Raw genomic sequence first — 15328 nt, forward strand, 5'->3', positions numbered from 1 at the left:
CTATTGGAGTCTCTAACAAAAAAAAACACCAGCTGTGATGAAAGGGCTGAATGAGTGCCACTCAATTCCCCTTATCCATGCTAAACTGCGTGGATGGAGTCATCTCCCCTGCTGGCTACTGTATTCCCAATCATGTAATCACTATGGCAGCCAGTGCCAAGGATCACATGACTGGGAGCCCATGGCATACCTAGCGAATTTTTGAAGGGCCAGTTATCGCTGTCGGGAAAGGGTTAAAGCCCAACTCCAGGTAAAGAATTATTTTTTTGCATGGTTAAAGCGCATCTTTAGAATGTGATACACCTATATGCAAGTAGTAACATGTTCCGGTACATCCCCCTCATCCCCTGAGCAACCCCACTTTCCCGTGACAGCAGGAGGCAGTTCCCCTCCTCCACAGCCACATTAAAATGGGGCTCTGTCCACAAAGCTACCTCTGATCTGTGAATGAACTACAAATCCCGTTTCCCGCCATTACAGAAGGCTCACAATGGACTTTAGGAGAGCTGTCCAGCACATTCAGTCCACGGATACTTCCTCCAGCTTTGTAACTGGAAGCCCATACAGGGTTACAGGCAGAAAGCTGGAGAAGAGAGGGCAGGAGCCTGACATTGCACTGATCGCAGGTGCAATGGTTTGCAGACTCCTGTAGAAAGCAATGATAAATGCACATTTCTTTTCCTGCAAAAATACTTTGAACTTATTTTTTTTCCTTAAAAGGTGAACTTAGATGAATGCATATGCCATACCTGTGGGACCAATCCCCAACAGAAATTCAGCAGCTATGGCATATGCATTCTTGCATTGATACAACCTGGACTGTTTCAAATGTGGGCACCGTTCAGCTGCAGCAGCTGTCATGCTGTCAGAGTTTGACAGGCTGCAGGGCTGGATGGTTGCCTGTACCTTCTACCCGCACCTAAATGCTGGAGCCTCATTACACCAAGGCTAAACACCCACTGTACAGGAGGCACCGTCCAACCCACTACCAGCAGACTGTCAAACTCTATGAGAGGCTGACAGCTGCTCGGTGCATCGAGTGGTACATACAGTTAGGGCAATATGAGCCCAGGAAGGAATACTGCCTAAACATACACTTTGTCAAAAGTACTGGGATACCTGCCTTTACACGCACAGGAACTTTAATAGCATCCCAAAAGGTGTTCTATGAGGTTGAGGTCAGGCCAGTTAAGTTGCTCTACCCCAAACTTGCTCATCCATGTCTTTATGGACCTTGCTTTGTGACCAGTCATGTTGGAAGAGGAAGAGGCCATCCCCAAACTGTTACCACAAAATGGGAGCATGAAAAATTGTACAAAATAAGGAAATGCATCCCTAAACTACAGAGCCCTCACTTCTGAGAAGCATAGTCTATGCATGAATAACAGATTGCAGAATTTTTTATATAGAGGACCTCACCAATAAAAATAATAGTCATCTTGAAATAAGCAAGGCCGCAGCTTATACACTATATTGTCAAAAGTATTGGGACGCCTGCATTTACACGCACATGAACTGTAAGGGCATCCCAGTCTTAGTCCGTAGGGTTCAATATTGAGTTGGCCCACCCTTTGCAGTTATAACAGCTTCAACTCTTCTGGAAAGGCTGTCCACAAGGTTTAGGATCGTGTCTATGGGAATGTTTGACCATTCTTCCAGAAGCGCATTTCTGAGGTCAGATACTGATGTTGGATCAGAAGGCCTGGCTCGCAGTCTCCGCTCTAGTTCCTCAACCCCCAAACTCACTCATCCATGTCTTTATGGACTTGCCTCGTGTCATGTTGGAACAGGAAGGGGCCATCCCCAAACTCTTCCCACAAAGTCGGGAGCATGATTTTGTCCAAAATGTCTTGGTATGCTGACACCTTAAGAGTTCCCTTCACTGCGGGGCGTCCCCCTTCCGGTGGCTTCTGTAATTTGGATGCTACTGGTGGCATGCCTGCTGCCTTGCCCCCCTTCTCCCCTTCCGAGTGTCTCTGCACTTGCTTGCTTGAAATATGATGGTGATTACTACGCAAAGTCTGGCACTTGAATGGTTTCTTCTTATTGTGGGTCCTACCATAAGCCGTGAACTTAAGTTGTTTGTTCATCCATGTACTACAGTTGTTTATTATCAGTATTTTCATATGTTTACTCAATTTCTTTGAAAAAACCAAATAAAAAGATTTTCAAAAGAGTTCTCTTCACTGGAACTAAGGGGCAAAGCCCAACCCCTGAAAAACAACCCCACACCATAATCCCCCCTCCACCAAATGATTTGGACCAGTGCACAAAGCAAGGTCCATAAAGACATGGATGAGCGAGTTTGCGGTGGAGGAACTTTACTGGCCTGCATAGAGTCCTGACCTCAACCAAATCGAACACCTTTTGGGATAAATTAAAGCGGAGACTGCGAGCCAGGCCTTCTTGTCCAACATCAGTGCCTGACCTCACATATCCGCTTCTGGAAGAATGGCCAAACATTTGCATTGACACACTCTTAAACCTTGTGGACAGCCTTGCCAGAGGAGTTGAAACTTATAGCGTTAAAGGGCAGGCCAACTAAATATTGAACCCTACGGACTAATGGGCCATACACACTATACAATTGTCTTTAGATTTTTTCCTTTAGATTTACCAAAACCATATAATATGAGGTCAAATCTAAACATTTAATTTGTATGCAATCAGGCAGGCCCTTGCACTACATAGTTGAAGGTAAATCTAAAGGAAATCTAACAACAAAAGTAGGGATGCACCGAATATTCGGCGGCCGAACATTATTCGGCCGAAAATAGAAAAAATAGCACTTTCGGTGTTCGGCCGAATAAGTCAAAAGGCCGAATAATTTTGTGCCGAACAATAGTCGATATGATATCGACTATCGTTCTGTGGCCGTAGGCAATATTCATATCGCCGAGGTCACGATATTTACAGGGGGAAGGGACTCGGAGGAGGACAGGAGGACTCACAGACTTCCGTGTTAGGCAGGGGAAGCCGGGACACTTCAGCGGTGAGCATACTTTACATTACTCACTCGTGCACTGCAGCCCGCCCCACACATTCACTGAGTCTTACTCTCCTCCCTAGTTTTTTCAATGGCACATTCAGGAAGCCAATCACGCCGTGATTAGCTGCACAGCGAACCAGTCACGCGTGCCTGCACACCTGATTGGTTCCGCTGTGCCGCTACTCACGGCGTGATTGGCTTCCTGAATGTGCCATTGAAAAAACTAGGGAGGAGAGTAAGACTCACTGAATGTGTGGGGCGGGCTGCAGTGCACGAGTGAGTAATGTATGTATGCGGCTGTGCTCCTTTCCAGGCTCCTACTAGTCCACCTCCAGCCTCCTACTACCACCACTATGAGAGACTGTCTGTCACTGTATAATCTGATCGAGTCCACACTGACACTGACTGACTGTCACTGAGTAAATGATGTTACCACATTAACCCTGACCTGCCCAGTGCCCTGTATCTGCAATTAAAATTTACAAGGCTGCCTGCATGCTTTCTGATTTCCATTCCCAGCATCCTTCCCAATCCCTACAGTGTCACTAACATTAACCCTATGGTACAAGGCTGCAGTGTGCACTGAATCCCATTCCCTACAGTAACATTTAGGGAGAGAGACATGAGAGGACAAGAGAGAGAGAGAGAGAGACATGAGAGGACAAGAGAGAGAGACATGAGAGGACAAGAGAGAGGACAAAAAATTGGCAAAATAAATGGAAAAAATGCGAAACACCGCGTTCGGCCAAACATTTCATTATTATTCGGCTTCGGCCAAGAATTTCATTTCGGTGCATCCCTAAACAAAAGCTGTATGGTGTGTAGCCAGCTTAAGACTGGGGTGGCATTAAAGTTCATGTGCATGTAAAGGCAGCCGTCCCAATACTTTTGACAATATAGTGTATAAGCTGCGGCCTGGCTTTTTAGGGCTTATTCACATTAGCGGTTGTGGGGCAGTAAAGCCCCATTTTTACTGTGCTAAACCTTTACTTTATGCTTTGTGGCAGGAATTATATCTTGTTACTTCTAGCCAAGTATAGTCCTCACTAAGAGTGTCCCGTTCACACGCACAAGGCCATTCTGACATTACAATGCCTCCTCGCCACCTGTCAAATGCTCTCTGAGGCTAGATTCACACTGGCACAGATTGAGAACACTTCCAAAATTGCTTGCGATCCTGATCAGACAGCCCGTGTGAAAGAGGCCTTCGGCTGTGTGGCTGTGGCAAGGAGATGAAAAATAATAAATTAATTTTAATGAAAAAAAAAATTAATGAACTTTTTTCATCTTTTGTGAGGGTGTGAATGGAACTGAGGCTGTTTCAACCAACCACCCCCACCCTTCCTACCATTAAGCAAAGGGCGCCAGATAAAGTCTGCAACAACTTCAGTCTCTTCTCTTGGGAAGGAGATGGGCGGGCAGTGAGAACAGGCAGTGGAAACAAGCAGTCACTAACGGCGCTGAGTGTCACATCCCCGGCCATAACAAGAGGGCGCCAGTTCCCTGATAAAAGAGTCTCACTCAAGGTCGCCACAAAGCCGCAGCATCTTAGCCCGCGCACCCGCGGGGGGGCACACAGGAACAAGTCACTTCATGCAGTGCAGCCCAGGCGCCGGGTCGCTAATCCTAGTCGCCAATGCAACCTGGCTCCTGGGATTTGTCGAGCCCTGTTTTAAAGAAAGCCATTTTTCTTGAGCTGTTCAGCCCCCTTTTTTTTTTTTTTTTAAAGCAAAAGCGCTTGAAAAACTCCAGTGTGAAAGCAGGCTAAACCAAACTTTTGGCTCGCAGTAGTAGGACAGCATCATTTACTTGAGAGATGATTGGCTCTGCCATCTACAGGAAACAAAGCAGACATAATTTAAAAGGCCCTCCCCTTTCCTCTGACCCTCAGTTTGTTTTGTGTTTCCAGACCCTCTAGGACAGTGGTTCTCAACTCCGGGCCTCAGGACCCACTAACAGGGCAGGTTTACAAGATAACTGAAATACATCACAGGTGATATATTTTGCTGCTCAGTGATTGCAGAATTCTAGTCTGCATATCCCCAAGGTGAAACCTAAAATCTGGCCTGTTAGTGGGTCCTAAGGACAGGAGTTGAGAACCACTGCTCTAGGAGTACACACCGTAAGGTTTGTTATTTTCTTATGGTCTGGTAACTGTGGCTGGCGGACCACCCTTTTTTCTGGCATATAGTCAGACTAAGCTGTGGCTAGCTCTATTATATCTTTTTTTTGCCTAGAAAGGATTCCCCTTTTTTCCTCTTGTGCGTTACTTACCTTACCCTGTTACAAGGTAACTTCCACATCCCCGCGTCCCTGGTCCAGAGTGCGTCTGTCAGACCTGATGGTGTGCTGAGGCAGGTGCAGTTTTTGGCTGGAACTGAGAGGCTGCTGCTTAATTCTTGGTCTAAAGAAGACGAGCTTCGTACGCCAGCAGGTGGGGTTGAAGAAGCAATCTACCTGAAGAGGGGGAGAATTCTTCACTTGGCCTAACAGCACTGCAGTGATGTCGGTGCTCATTGAGCGTTCCTCACAATTCTATTGGGAGTCTGCAAAATGAACACGGAAGACATCCCCATTGATAGAGCTGCCACTCAGATTGAGTCAGCGGCTGCTTCCAGTTCCAATACTGCCCTCAAGGTATGTGCTTTTCTTAAAAATACTTGTTTGAGAACCAGTAGGCCTGGGGGTTATGGTTTATTGGTGCATTCAGTAAAAAGTGTTTTTTTTTCTAGGCTGACAAACCTTTTCAGAAAAATGCGGAACTGTAGGTCTAGGTTGTCAGATAGCTGTAAGAAGTTATTATGTCAGAATTGTATCCAATCAGTGGCAGGATCTGAATCTGCAGCCTCTTTAAAGGAATTAATGGCATCCATGAAAGAGGTGGTTTCCTCCTTTCAGTCCTTTAGCGACAGATTTGCAGGTCTAGGGCCTTCTACTTCAAAATCAGGTCACTGTGATTCAGGAGCCTTCAGTCCCTGCTAGGTCTCTTCCTCCCTTAGAACTACAGACCATTAGTTCATGGGCTGGTTTCTGTTCTGGAGCAGGGGGAGAATTCAGTTTCTACATCTGGCAGAGATTCTGCTTCAGAGGTTGAGGAAACAGTTAGCTCTACAAGAGATCTTTTTCTAGTAGAAGAAATTGATTAACTATTGAAAGCAGTCTATACCTCTGAACAGATTGAGGTTCCACAGCAGACTCAATCTGTTCAGGATAGGATGTACAGAGGACTACAGGAACATAAGCCAAGGACCTTTCCTGTCCACCATTCTCTTAAAAGACATGATCCTTTCTTAACCACTTAAGCCCCGGAAGATTTTACCCCCATTCCGACCAGGGTTTTTTTTGCGATTCGGCACTGCGTGACTTTAACGGACAATTGCGCGGTCGTGCGACGCTGTACCTAAACGAATTTCACATCCTTTTTTTCCCACAAACAGAGCTTTCTTTTGGTGGTATTTGATCACCTGTGCGATTTTTACTTTTTGCGCTATAAACAAAAAAAGAGCGTCAATTTTGCAAAAATAACAATATTTTTCACATTTTTTTATATGAAATTCTCCAAAAAAATAAATAAAAATTTAACATTTTAGGCCAATTTGTTTTATGCTACATGTGTTTGGTAAAAAAAAATTGCAAAAAGCATATTTTGATTGGTTTGCGCAAAAGTTATTGCGTTTACTAAGGGAAAGATTTTTGTCATTTTTGGTGTTTTTAACGCGTAATGGCAACGATCTGCGATTTTTTTTGCAGTACTGCGACATTGCGGCGGACAGATCGGACCCTTGACTGACATTTTTGGGGTTACCAGTGACATTACTGCAGTAATCAGTGCTATATATATATATATATATATATATATATATATATATATATATATATATGCACTGTTCCTGCAAAATGACACTGGCAGTGAAGGGGTTAACTTTATTGGGGAAGGAGGGGTTAAGTGTGTCCCTAGGGGCGTGCTTCTAACTGTGATTGGACATGGCTACTGGTGTAGAAACAGTGATCAACGGTCCTACATAGTGGAACCGTATGATCACCATTCCTACACAGGAGAGAATGACAGGCGGCTTGTTTACATTAGCAGCCTGCCTTTCTCCCTATGCACCGACGATCGCCCAGTGACCAACGGACATCGGGTCCGCCAGTCACACGCACGGACTTCCTAGGGAACGAGCCGTGGCGGGCGCTCGCCCGCTATTGGCTCACAAGCAAGTGACAGGCAAGTGACCTATATATAAGTCACTTTGCCTGGCCGGGGCTGACCGCCGCAGTATATGTACTTGCGGCGGTCGGCAACCGGTTAATGGAAAGAGCCTGAAAAAAAAAAAAGTTGTTTCAGTCCAGCAGACACAAGACGGTTCCCTTTTCAATCTGAGATTGAGGATGTTTTTTTTTTTCAAATGTCCTAGATTAGATGCCCCTATTTCTCAGCTTTCTAAAAGATCTGCTCTCTCATTTGAGGATTCTGCTGTAATGAAAAAACAGATGGATAGGAAGGCAGATGCTCTGCTTCATAAGGCCTGGGATGCCTCTGCCTTTTCTCTGGGTCCAGCCCTAGCTTCCACATGTGTCGCTAGGAATCTGGATGTTTGGGTCCAGAGACTAGACGGTTTACTTTCCTCTGATACTCCTATGAAGGAGATCAGGGAATCTCTGGTCGCCCAGTCTGTAGCATTTTTGGCCGACGCGGCAGCAGAGACAGTTAAATGGGTGGCCAGAACATCTGCTCCTATCAATTGTTCTAGACAAGCAATCTGGTTAAAATCTTGGGAGGGGGACCTTACCTCCAAGGATAAATGATGTGGTATTCCGTTTGAGGGCAAGTTGTTGTTTGGTTCTACCTTGGAGGAAGTACTAGCCCGTTCCTCTGAAAAGAGTAAACGCTTCCCGTCTTCACGGAAGGGTAGACCCCCCAAGGCAAAAAGCCTTTTCGTGGCTTCTAGAGGAAATCTAATTTTAAATCATGTATCCAACAGAGCAAGAAGTGGTCTTTCAATAAAGATAAAGCAAAGGGGGGGGGGCACGGTTTGCTCCTTCAGCAACTATGAAAGGTTTGCATTGACACCAAATTGCGGGGGTGGAAGGAAGGTTGACCCGGTTTGCCAAACAGTGGGCAGGGGTAAGCGAGAATTATTTTGTCCTCCGAATTATAAGAGGGCTACAGGATAGAATTCAGACTGCCCCCTATCTGGAGATTTACAATAAAGTTTGGAAAACCTTTGTTTCCTGGCAAAAGAAAATTGGGGGCGATTCCTTTTCTATCCCTTGTGTGCTGAATTTTTTACAGGAGGGAATGGAAAGGGGTCTGTTAGTATGCTTAAAGTTCAGGTTGCCGCCCTGTCACTTTTCTGGGAAGTCAGGCTAGCTGAGGAGCCATTCATTAAAAGATTCCTCTTAGCTAGAGCGAAGCGAGCTCCCAGAATATTTAAGCAGGTCATTCCTTGGGACTTTGAACGCTCTTACTAGAGCTCCCTTTGAACCTTTGGATGAGGCTTCCTCAAGTTTGGTTACCTTTAGGACTGCCTTTCTTTTAGCCATCACTTAGGGCAGGAGAATTTCAGATTTGGAATCCCTCTCTTGTAAAGACCCCTTCTTAAGTGTTCTAGAAGATGGGGTAATGATTAAACCTGACCCTTTATACTACTACTTACCCAAAGTCTCTTCCGGTTTTCATAGATCTCAGGAGGTAATCCTGCCTAGTTTTTGTTCCTCCCCCAAGAATTCGGAGGAGGAAAGGTTTAGCCTTTTGGATGTAAGAAGATGTCTTCTGCATTATTTACAGGTTTCTAGTAATTTTAGGAAGTCATCTCAGCTGTCGATTTCCTTTAGTAGCCCTAAAAAAGGGACCACATTTCCAGATGGATCAGGGAAGCTATTTTCAAAGCTTACAAGTCGTCAGGCCCTTCTTACTGGGGTTTGGGCTCATTCTACGAGATCTTTGGCCACATCATGGGCAGAAAGAGCAGGAGCATCGTGGGAAGAAATATTTAAGGCTGCTGTCTGGTCCTCTTCCATTCATTTATCAAGCATTAGTTGCTCTCCAGCCAGGACCTCTCCTTTGGAAGGAAGGTTTTACAGGCTGTCGTCCCTCCCTAAGGTATATATTCTTGTTTATCCTCTCAAGTAGCTGTCCTGGAAGATGAAGGGGGAAAATCCCTATTAGACTTACCGGCAACGGTATTTCCATGAATCTTCCAGGACAGAGTCTAGATTCCCACCCTATTTTTTTTTTTTTTTTTTACACTGGTCTCCTAATTTACCTTGGTGGTGGTGTTTTGCGAGTGGTTCTATTAGAGCCCATTCACACTAGCGCGACGTGTGAGGCAACTTGTGTTGCCCCAGGTTGCTTGACATAACAAAAGCAATGTTAATCAATCAGTGCCATCTTAATTAGCACTCCTGAAGTCGCTCCGACATCAGAAAAGGGTCCTGTACTACTTTGAGGCGACCTGTGATCCGACCTATCCCATAGACTTCAATGGGAGTCGCCTCCTTATTTTAATTGAAGCGACTTTTTATCAGACTTTCCAGGAAGAAGAAAGATTAGCCAGGCATTCCCCACATTGCAGCCATGCCGATTTGGTATATATGTAATGGTATATATATTCCATTATCTCTGCTTGGTCTGTGTGAGTGGCACTGGTGGACACAGATAAGTGGCACTGGTGGACACTGATTTGTGGCACTGATACGTGGCACTGGTGGACACTGATTCGTGGCACTGGTGGACACTGATTCGTGGCACTGATACGTGGCACTGGTGGATATTGATTTTTGGCACTGATACGTGGCACTGGTGGACACTGATACGTGGCACTGATACGTGGCACTGGTGGACACTGATAAGTGGCACTGATACCTGGCACTGGTGGACACTGATAAGTGGCACTGGTGGACACTGATAAGTGGCACTGATACGTGGCACTGGTGGACACTGATAAGTGGCACTGGTGGACACTGATTTGTGGCACTGATACGTGGCACTGGTGGACGCTGATTCGTGACACTGGTGGACACTGATACGTGGCACTGATATGTGGCGCTGATACGTGGCACTGGTGGACACTGATTCGTGGCATTGGTGGGCAGTGGCACTGGTGGACACTTATACGTGGCACTGGTGGGCAGTGGCACTGGTGGACACTTATACGTGGCACTGGTGGGCAGTGGCACTGGTGGACACTTATATGTGGCACTGGTGGGCAATGAGGAAATGAGTAAAAAAAACAGAAAAGGGGAATTAGGTCACAACACATCATATTCTGATCGGCCAAACACAAAGTCATCTGTCATATACTGAAGTCGCGGTAAGGTAAAGTCGCGGTAAAAAAAGTCACTCCGACATGGTGCGACTTATGGTCGCGGCAGTGTGAACCAGCTCTTATTCCTCTGCCTGGTACACATTGGTGGAAGTTTTCTTGATCTTCATAACAACTGAGGGTCAGAGGAAAGGGGAGGGCCTTTTAAATTATGCCTGATTTGTGTTTCCTGTAGAGGGTGCCAATCATCTCAAGTAGCTGTCCTGGAAAATTCATGGAAATACCGTTACCTGTAAGTCTAACGGGGGTTTTGCTGTATAGCCTTCACTACACCATGGAGCAAAGCAACACATGCTACCCCCTCCAGCATCCATTGCATTGTTTAGGCGGGCAGTCAGAGGAGCAGTAAAAAAAAAAAAAAAAAAACACCAATCGACCACCCGTTTTACTGCCGCCCATGAGAACGGGCTTCTTAGCCATTAAAAATGTCACTTAGCACCATATTTTCCTTCACATGCCATTTATATAACAAATGTAATACTACACTACATGGCAACAACAAACACAGATACAATAGTTACTTTACAGCATTACAATGTTTCTGATCACAGCCTGACTGGGGTTTTCTCTGTGAAATATTTATTGAAGAACTGATAAAAGAAAAAGAATTCTGTATCAACATAAAACATGCCCCAGTCATGTATGTGCTGCCCTGCACATATACGCAGGATAACGCGCCTCAATCGTGTACAGTGCGTCCCAGTCATGCATACTTTGTCCCACAGATTCCAGTCGTCTATATGGCTTCCCAGCCGCGTATACAGCGTCAAGCAAATCCCAGTCATGTATACAGCATCCTAGTCTATACAGGGTTCTGCACACCCCAGTGGTGTATACAGGGTCCTGCATACCCGTCGTGTATGGAGCATCCCAGCCATGTATACAGCGTCCTGCACATCCCAGTTGTGTATATGGCGTCCTACGGGTCCCAGGTGTTTATATGGCATAATAGGGGCTCCAGTCATGCATATAGCTTCCCAGTCATGTCTACAGTGTATATGGCGTCACAGCCGTGCATATGTGGCGTCCTACGCGTCACAGACGTGCATACGGTGTCCTGCCAATCACAGTTGTGTATACGGCATCCTGCGCACCCAAGTCGTCTATATGGCATCCTGCGCACCCCGTAATGTACGAGGTATACCATTCACGTATACTGCATCCTACATGTCCCAGTTTTGTATCAGGTGTTCTGCACGTCCTAGTTGTGCATATGGTGTCCAATGGGTACCGGCATAATATGGGTTCCCGTCATGTATACAGTGTCCTGCGCACCCCAGTCTTTTATACAGTATCCTGCGTGTCCCAGTCACCTATGTGGCGTCCTGCATGTCCTAGTTGTATATGAGCCGTCCCAATCGTGTACATGGCGTCCTACGTGTCCCAATCGTGTATTTGGCGTCCCAGTCATGTACACAGTGTCCTATGTGTCCCAATTGTGTATATGGCATCCCAGTCATGTACATGGCGTCCTATGGCTCCCAATTGTGTATATGGCGTCCCACTCGTGTATACGGCATCCTACAGGTTCCAATTGTGTATACGACATCCTACCAGTCCCAGTCATGTATATAGCATCCCAGTCGTGTTAATGACATTCTACAGGTCCCAGTCGTGTATAAGGCGTCCCACGCGTGTATACAGTGTCCTACGTGTCCAAATTGTGCATACAACGTCCCAGTCGCGTATACGGCATCATAAGGGTCCCAACTGTGTATATTTGCGCCCCAGTCATGTACATGGCATCCTACATGTTGCAATTGTGTATACAGTGTCCCAGTCATGTATACGGCATCATATGGGTCCCAATTGTGTATACGGCATTCCAGTAGAGCTGCACGATTAATCGTATGAAAATCGCGATCTCGATTCACCCCTCCTGACGATCTAACCCTGAAATATGCTCGATTCTTTGCATAGCTGCATAGCAGAGAGAACAGCTGTGGAAAAAAAAAAAAAAAGCCTCCTGGCAAACGCCTATCAGCAAAGTCTCCCAGTAACTATAAACAAAAATTATTACATTGTATCTTTTTCTTCCCTCTGCCAGGCAGAAAGGAAGTTTAACCTCTTAAAGACTGGATCTTTTTCTGACATTTGTTGCTTGCAAGTTAAAATCAGTTTTTTTTTGCTAGAAAAGTACTTAGAACCCCCAAACATTTTATATTTTTTTTAGCAGAGACCCTACAGAATAAAATGGCGATTGTTGTAATATTTTATGTCACACTGTATTTGCGCAGCAGTCTTTCAAACGCAATTAATAGACTTTAATGAATAAAAAAAAAACGTAACAGTAAAAAGTTATCCCAATTTTTTTTTGTTACACAGAGAATCGTGAGAGAATCGTGATCTTTATTCCAAGCTAAAAAATCGTGATTCTCATTTTGGCCAGAATCGTGCAGCTCTACATTCCAGTCATGTATATGGCGTCCTACGTGTCCAAATTGTGTATACAGCGTCCCAGTCATGTATACGGCATCCTACAGGTTCCAGTCATGTATACGGCATCCCATTCATGTGTATGACATCCTAGAGGTTCCAGTCATGTATACGCCACCCCGGTTGTATGCATGACATCCTACGCGTCCCAGTCATGTATAAGGCATCTTACTGGTCCCAATTGTGTATATGACGTTCTATGGGTCCCAATTGTGTATATGGCAACCAAGTCATGTATATGGCATCCCAGTCCTGTATACAGCATCCTATGGGTCACAATTGTGTATATGATGTCCCAGTCGTGTATACGGCATCCTACAGGTCCCAGTTGTGACATCCTACAGGTCCCATTCATGTATATGGCATGTCAGCTGTGTATACCACATTCTATGGGTCCCAATTGTGTATATGGTGTCCTACGTGTCCCAATTGTGAATAAGGCATCTTACGGGTCCCAATTATGTACATGGCGTTCTATGGGTCCCAATTGTGTATATGGCGCCCCAGTCATGTATATGGCATCCTATGGGTACCAGTCCTGTATATGGCATCCCAGTCGTGCATATGGCGTCCTATGGGTCCCAATTGTGTATATGGCATCTCAGTCCTGTATACGGCATCCTATAGGTCCCAATTGTGTATATGGCGTCCTATGGGTACCAATTGTGTATATGGCGTCCCAGTTGTGTATATGGCGTCCTATGGGTCCCACTGGCGTCCTATGGGTCCCACTTGTGTATATGGCATCCCAGTCCTGTATACAGCATCCTATGGGTCCCAATTGTTTATATGGCATCCCAGTCTTGTATATGGCATCCTATGGGTCCCAATTGTGTATATGGCGTCCCAGTTGTGTATATGGCGTCCTATGAGTACCAATTGTGTATATGGCATCCCAGTTGTGTATATGGCATCCTATGGGTCCCAATTGTGCATATAGCATCCTATGGGTCCCAATTGTGTATATGGCATCCCAGTTGTGTATATGGCATCCTATGGGTCCCAATTGTGTATATGGTGTCCTATGGGTCCCAATTGTGTATATGGTGTCCTATGAGTACCAATTGTGTATATGGCGTCCCAGTTTTGTATATGGCATCCTATGGGTCCCAATTGTGTATATAGCATCCTATGGGTCCCAATTGTGTATATAGCATCCCAGTTGTGTATATGGCATCCTATGGGTCCCAATTGTGTATATGGTGTCCTATGAGTACCAATTGTGTATATGGCGTCCCAGTTGTGTATATGGCATCCTATGGGTCCCAATTGTGTATATGGCATCCTATGGGTCCCAACTGTGTATATGGCGTCCCAGTCGTGTATATGGCATCCTATGGGTCCCAACTGTGTATATGGCGTCCCAGTCGTGTATATGGCATCCTATGGGTCCCAACTGTGTATATAGCATCCTATGGGTCCCAATTGTGTATATGGCATCCCAGTCGTGTATATGGCATCCCATGGGTCCCAACTGTGTATATGGCGTCCCAGTTGTGTATATGGCATCCTATGGGTCCCAATTGTGTATATGGCATCCTATGGGTCCCAACTGTGTATATGGCATCCCAGTCGTGTATATGGCATCCTATGGGTCCCAACTGTGTATATGGCGTCCCAGTCGTGTATATGGCATCCTATGGGTCCCAACTGTGTATATGGCGTCCCAGTCGTGTATATGGCATCCTATGGGTCCCAACTGTGTATATGGCATCCTATGGGTCCCAATTGTGTATATGGCATCCCAGTCGTGTATATGGCATCCCATGGGTCCCAACTGTGTATATGGCGTCCCAGTTGTGTATATGGCATCCCATGGGTCCCAATTGTGTATATGGCATTCCAGTCGTGTGTATGACACCCTATGGGTCCCAGTCATGTATATGGCATCCCAGTCATGTATACAGCATCCTATGGGTCCCAATTGTGTATATGGAGTCCCAGTCGTGTATACGGCATCCTACGGGTCCCAGATGTTTATATGGTATAATAACGGTCCCAGTGGTGTATTTGGCATCCTGCAGTCCCCCCCCAGCAGAGCAGAACACAACTTGCCATCCACCACATCAGCAGCAGACATTCCCTTGTAAATGATGTGAAAACATTGCCAACTATGAAGAAGAAGCAGCAAAACGCGGGACAACCATGGCAACCCCGTCCTCAGTGTGACCCTGGAGAGCAGAGACTGGGCTGACCAGTTACCTGACTCTGCAGGCTGCCTGGAGCGGCTGGGCCCGGCCGGGTGAGCCATGCCGGCTGACAGTCTATGTGTCCTCCGAGCCTCCGAGCGGCCTCCTCACATCCACACACTCTCCGCTCACGGCTCCGCCTCTTCCGCCTTCTTACTGCGAACACCTCCGCCCCTTCACACCAATCTCCACGTCAAGTAGTCCCTCCCTGACCCGCGCTCTTTCACCGCCCACGTCTCAGTAAAACTCCTTATAGACTATCCCCAGCGACACGCAACCTTTATTCTAACGCTTCTAGTCGAACGAATTCGATTATTTCCCTTTTCCCTATTTGGGTTTTAGGAACTAAAATGCTGGTATCCATGCGCGCTGTGAAGCGCCTCGCCTCA

General features: G+C 46.0%; 1 protein-coding gene across 1 annotated transcript in view; it reads right to left on the reverse strand.

Annotated features, from left to right (window-relative positions):
- Positions 1–15085, reverse strand: part of LOC309545909 (bromodomain and WD repeat-containing protein 1-like) — a 348182-nt gene extending 333097 nt beyond the window's left edge. The window contains exon 1 of the mRNA XM_082245330.1: positions 14953–15085. Within this exon, the coding sequence (XP_082101456.1) occupies positions 14953–15001 (49 nt within the window). The 5' untranslated portion in view covers positions 15002–15085. The remainder of the gene's footprint in view (positions 1–14952) is intronic.
- Between the last annotated feature and the right edge of the window lie 243 nt (positions 15086–15328).

The sequence above is a fragment of the Pelophylax lessonae genome (assembly GCF_965119305.1).
Source record: "Pelophylax lessonae genome assembly, chromosome: 2".
Classification (NCBI taxonomy): domain Eukaryota; kingdom Metazoa; phylum Chordata; class Amphibia; order Anura; family Ranidae; genus Pelophylax; species Pelophylax lessonae.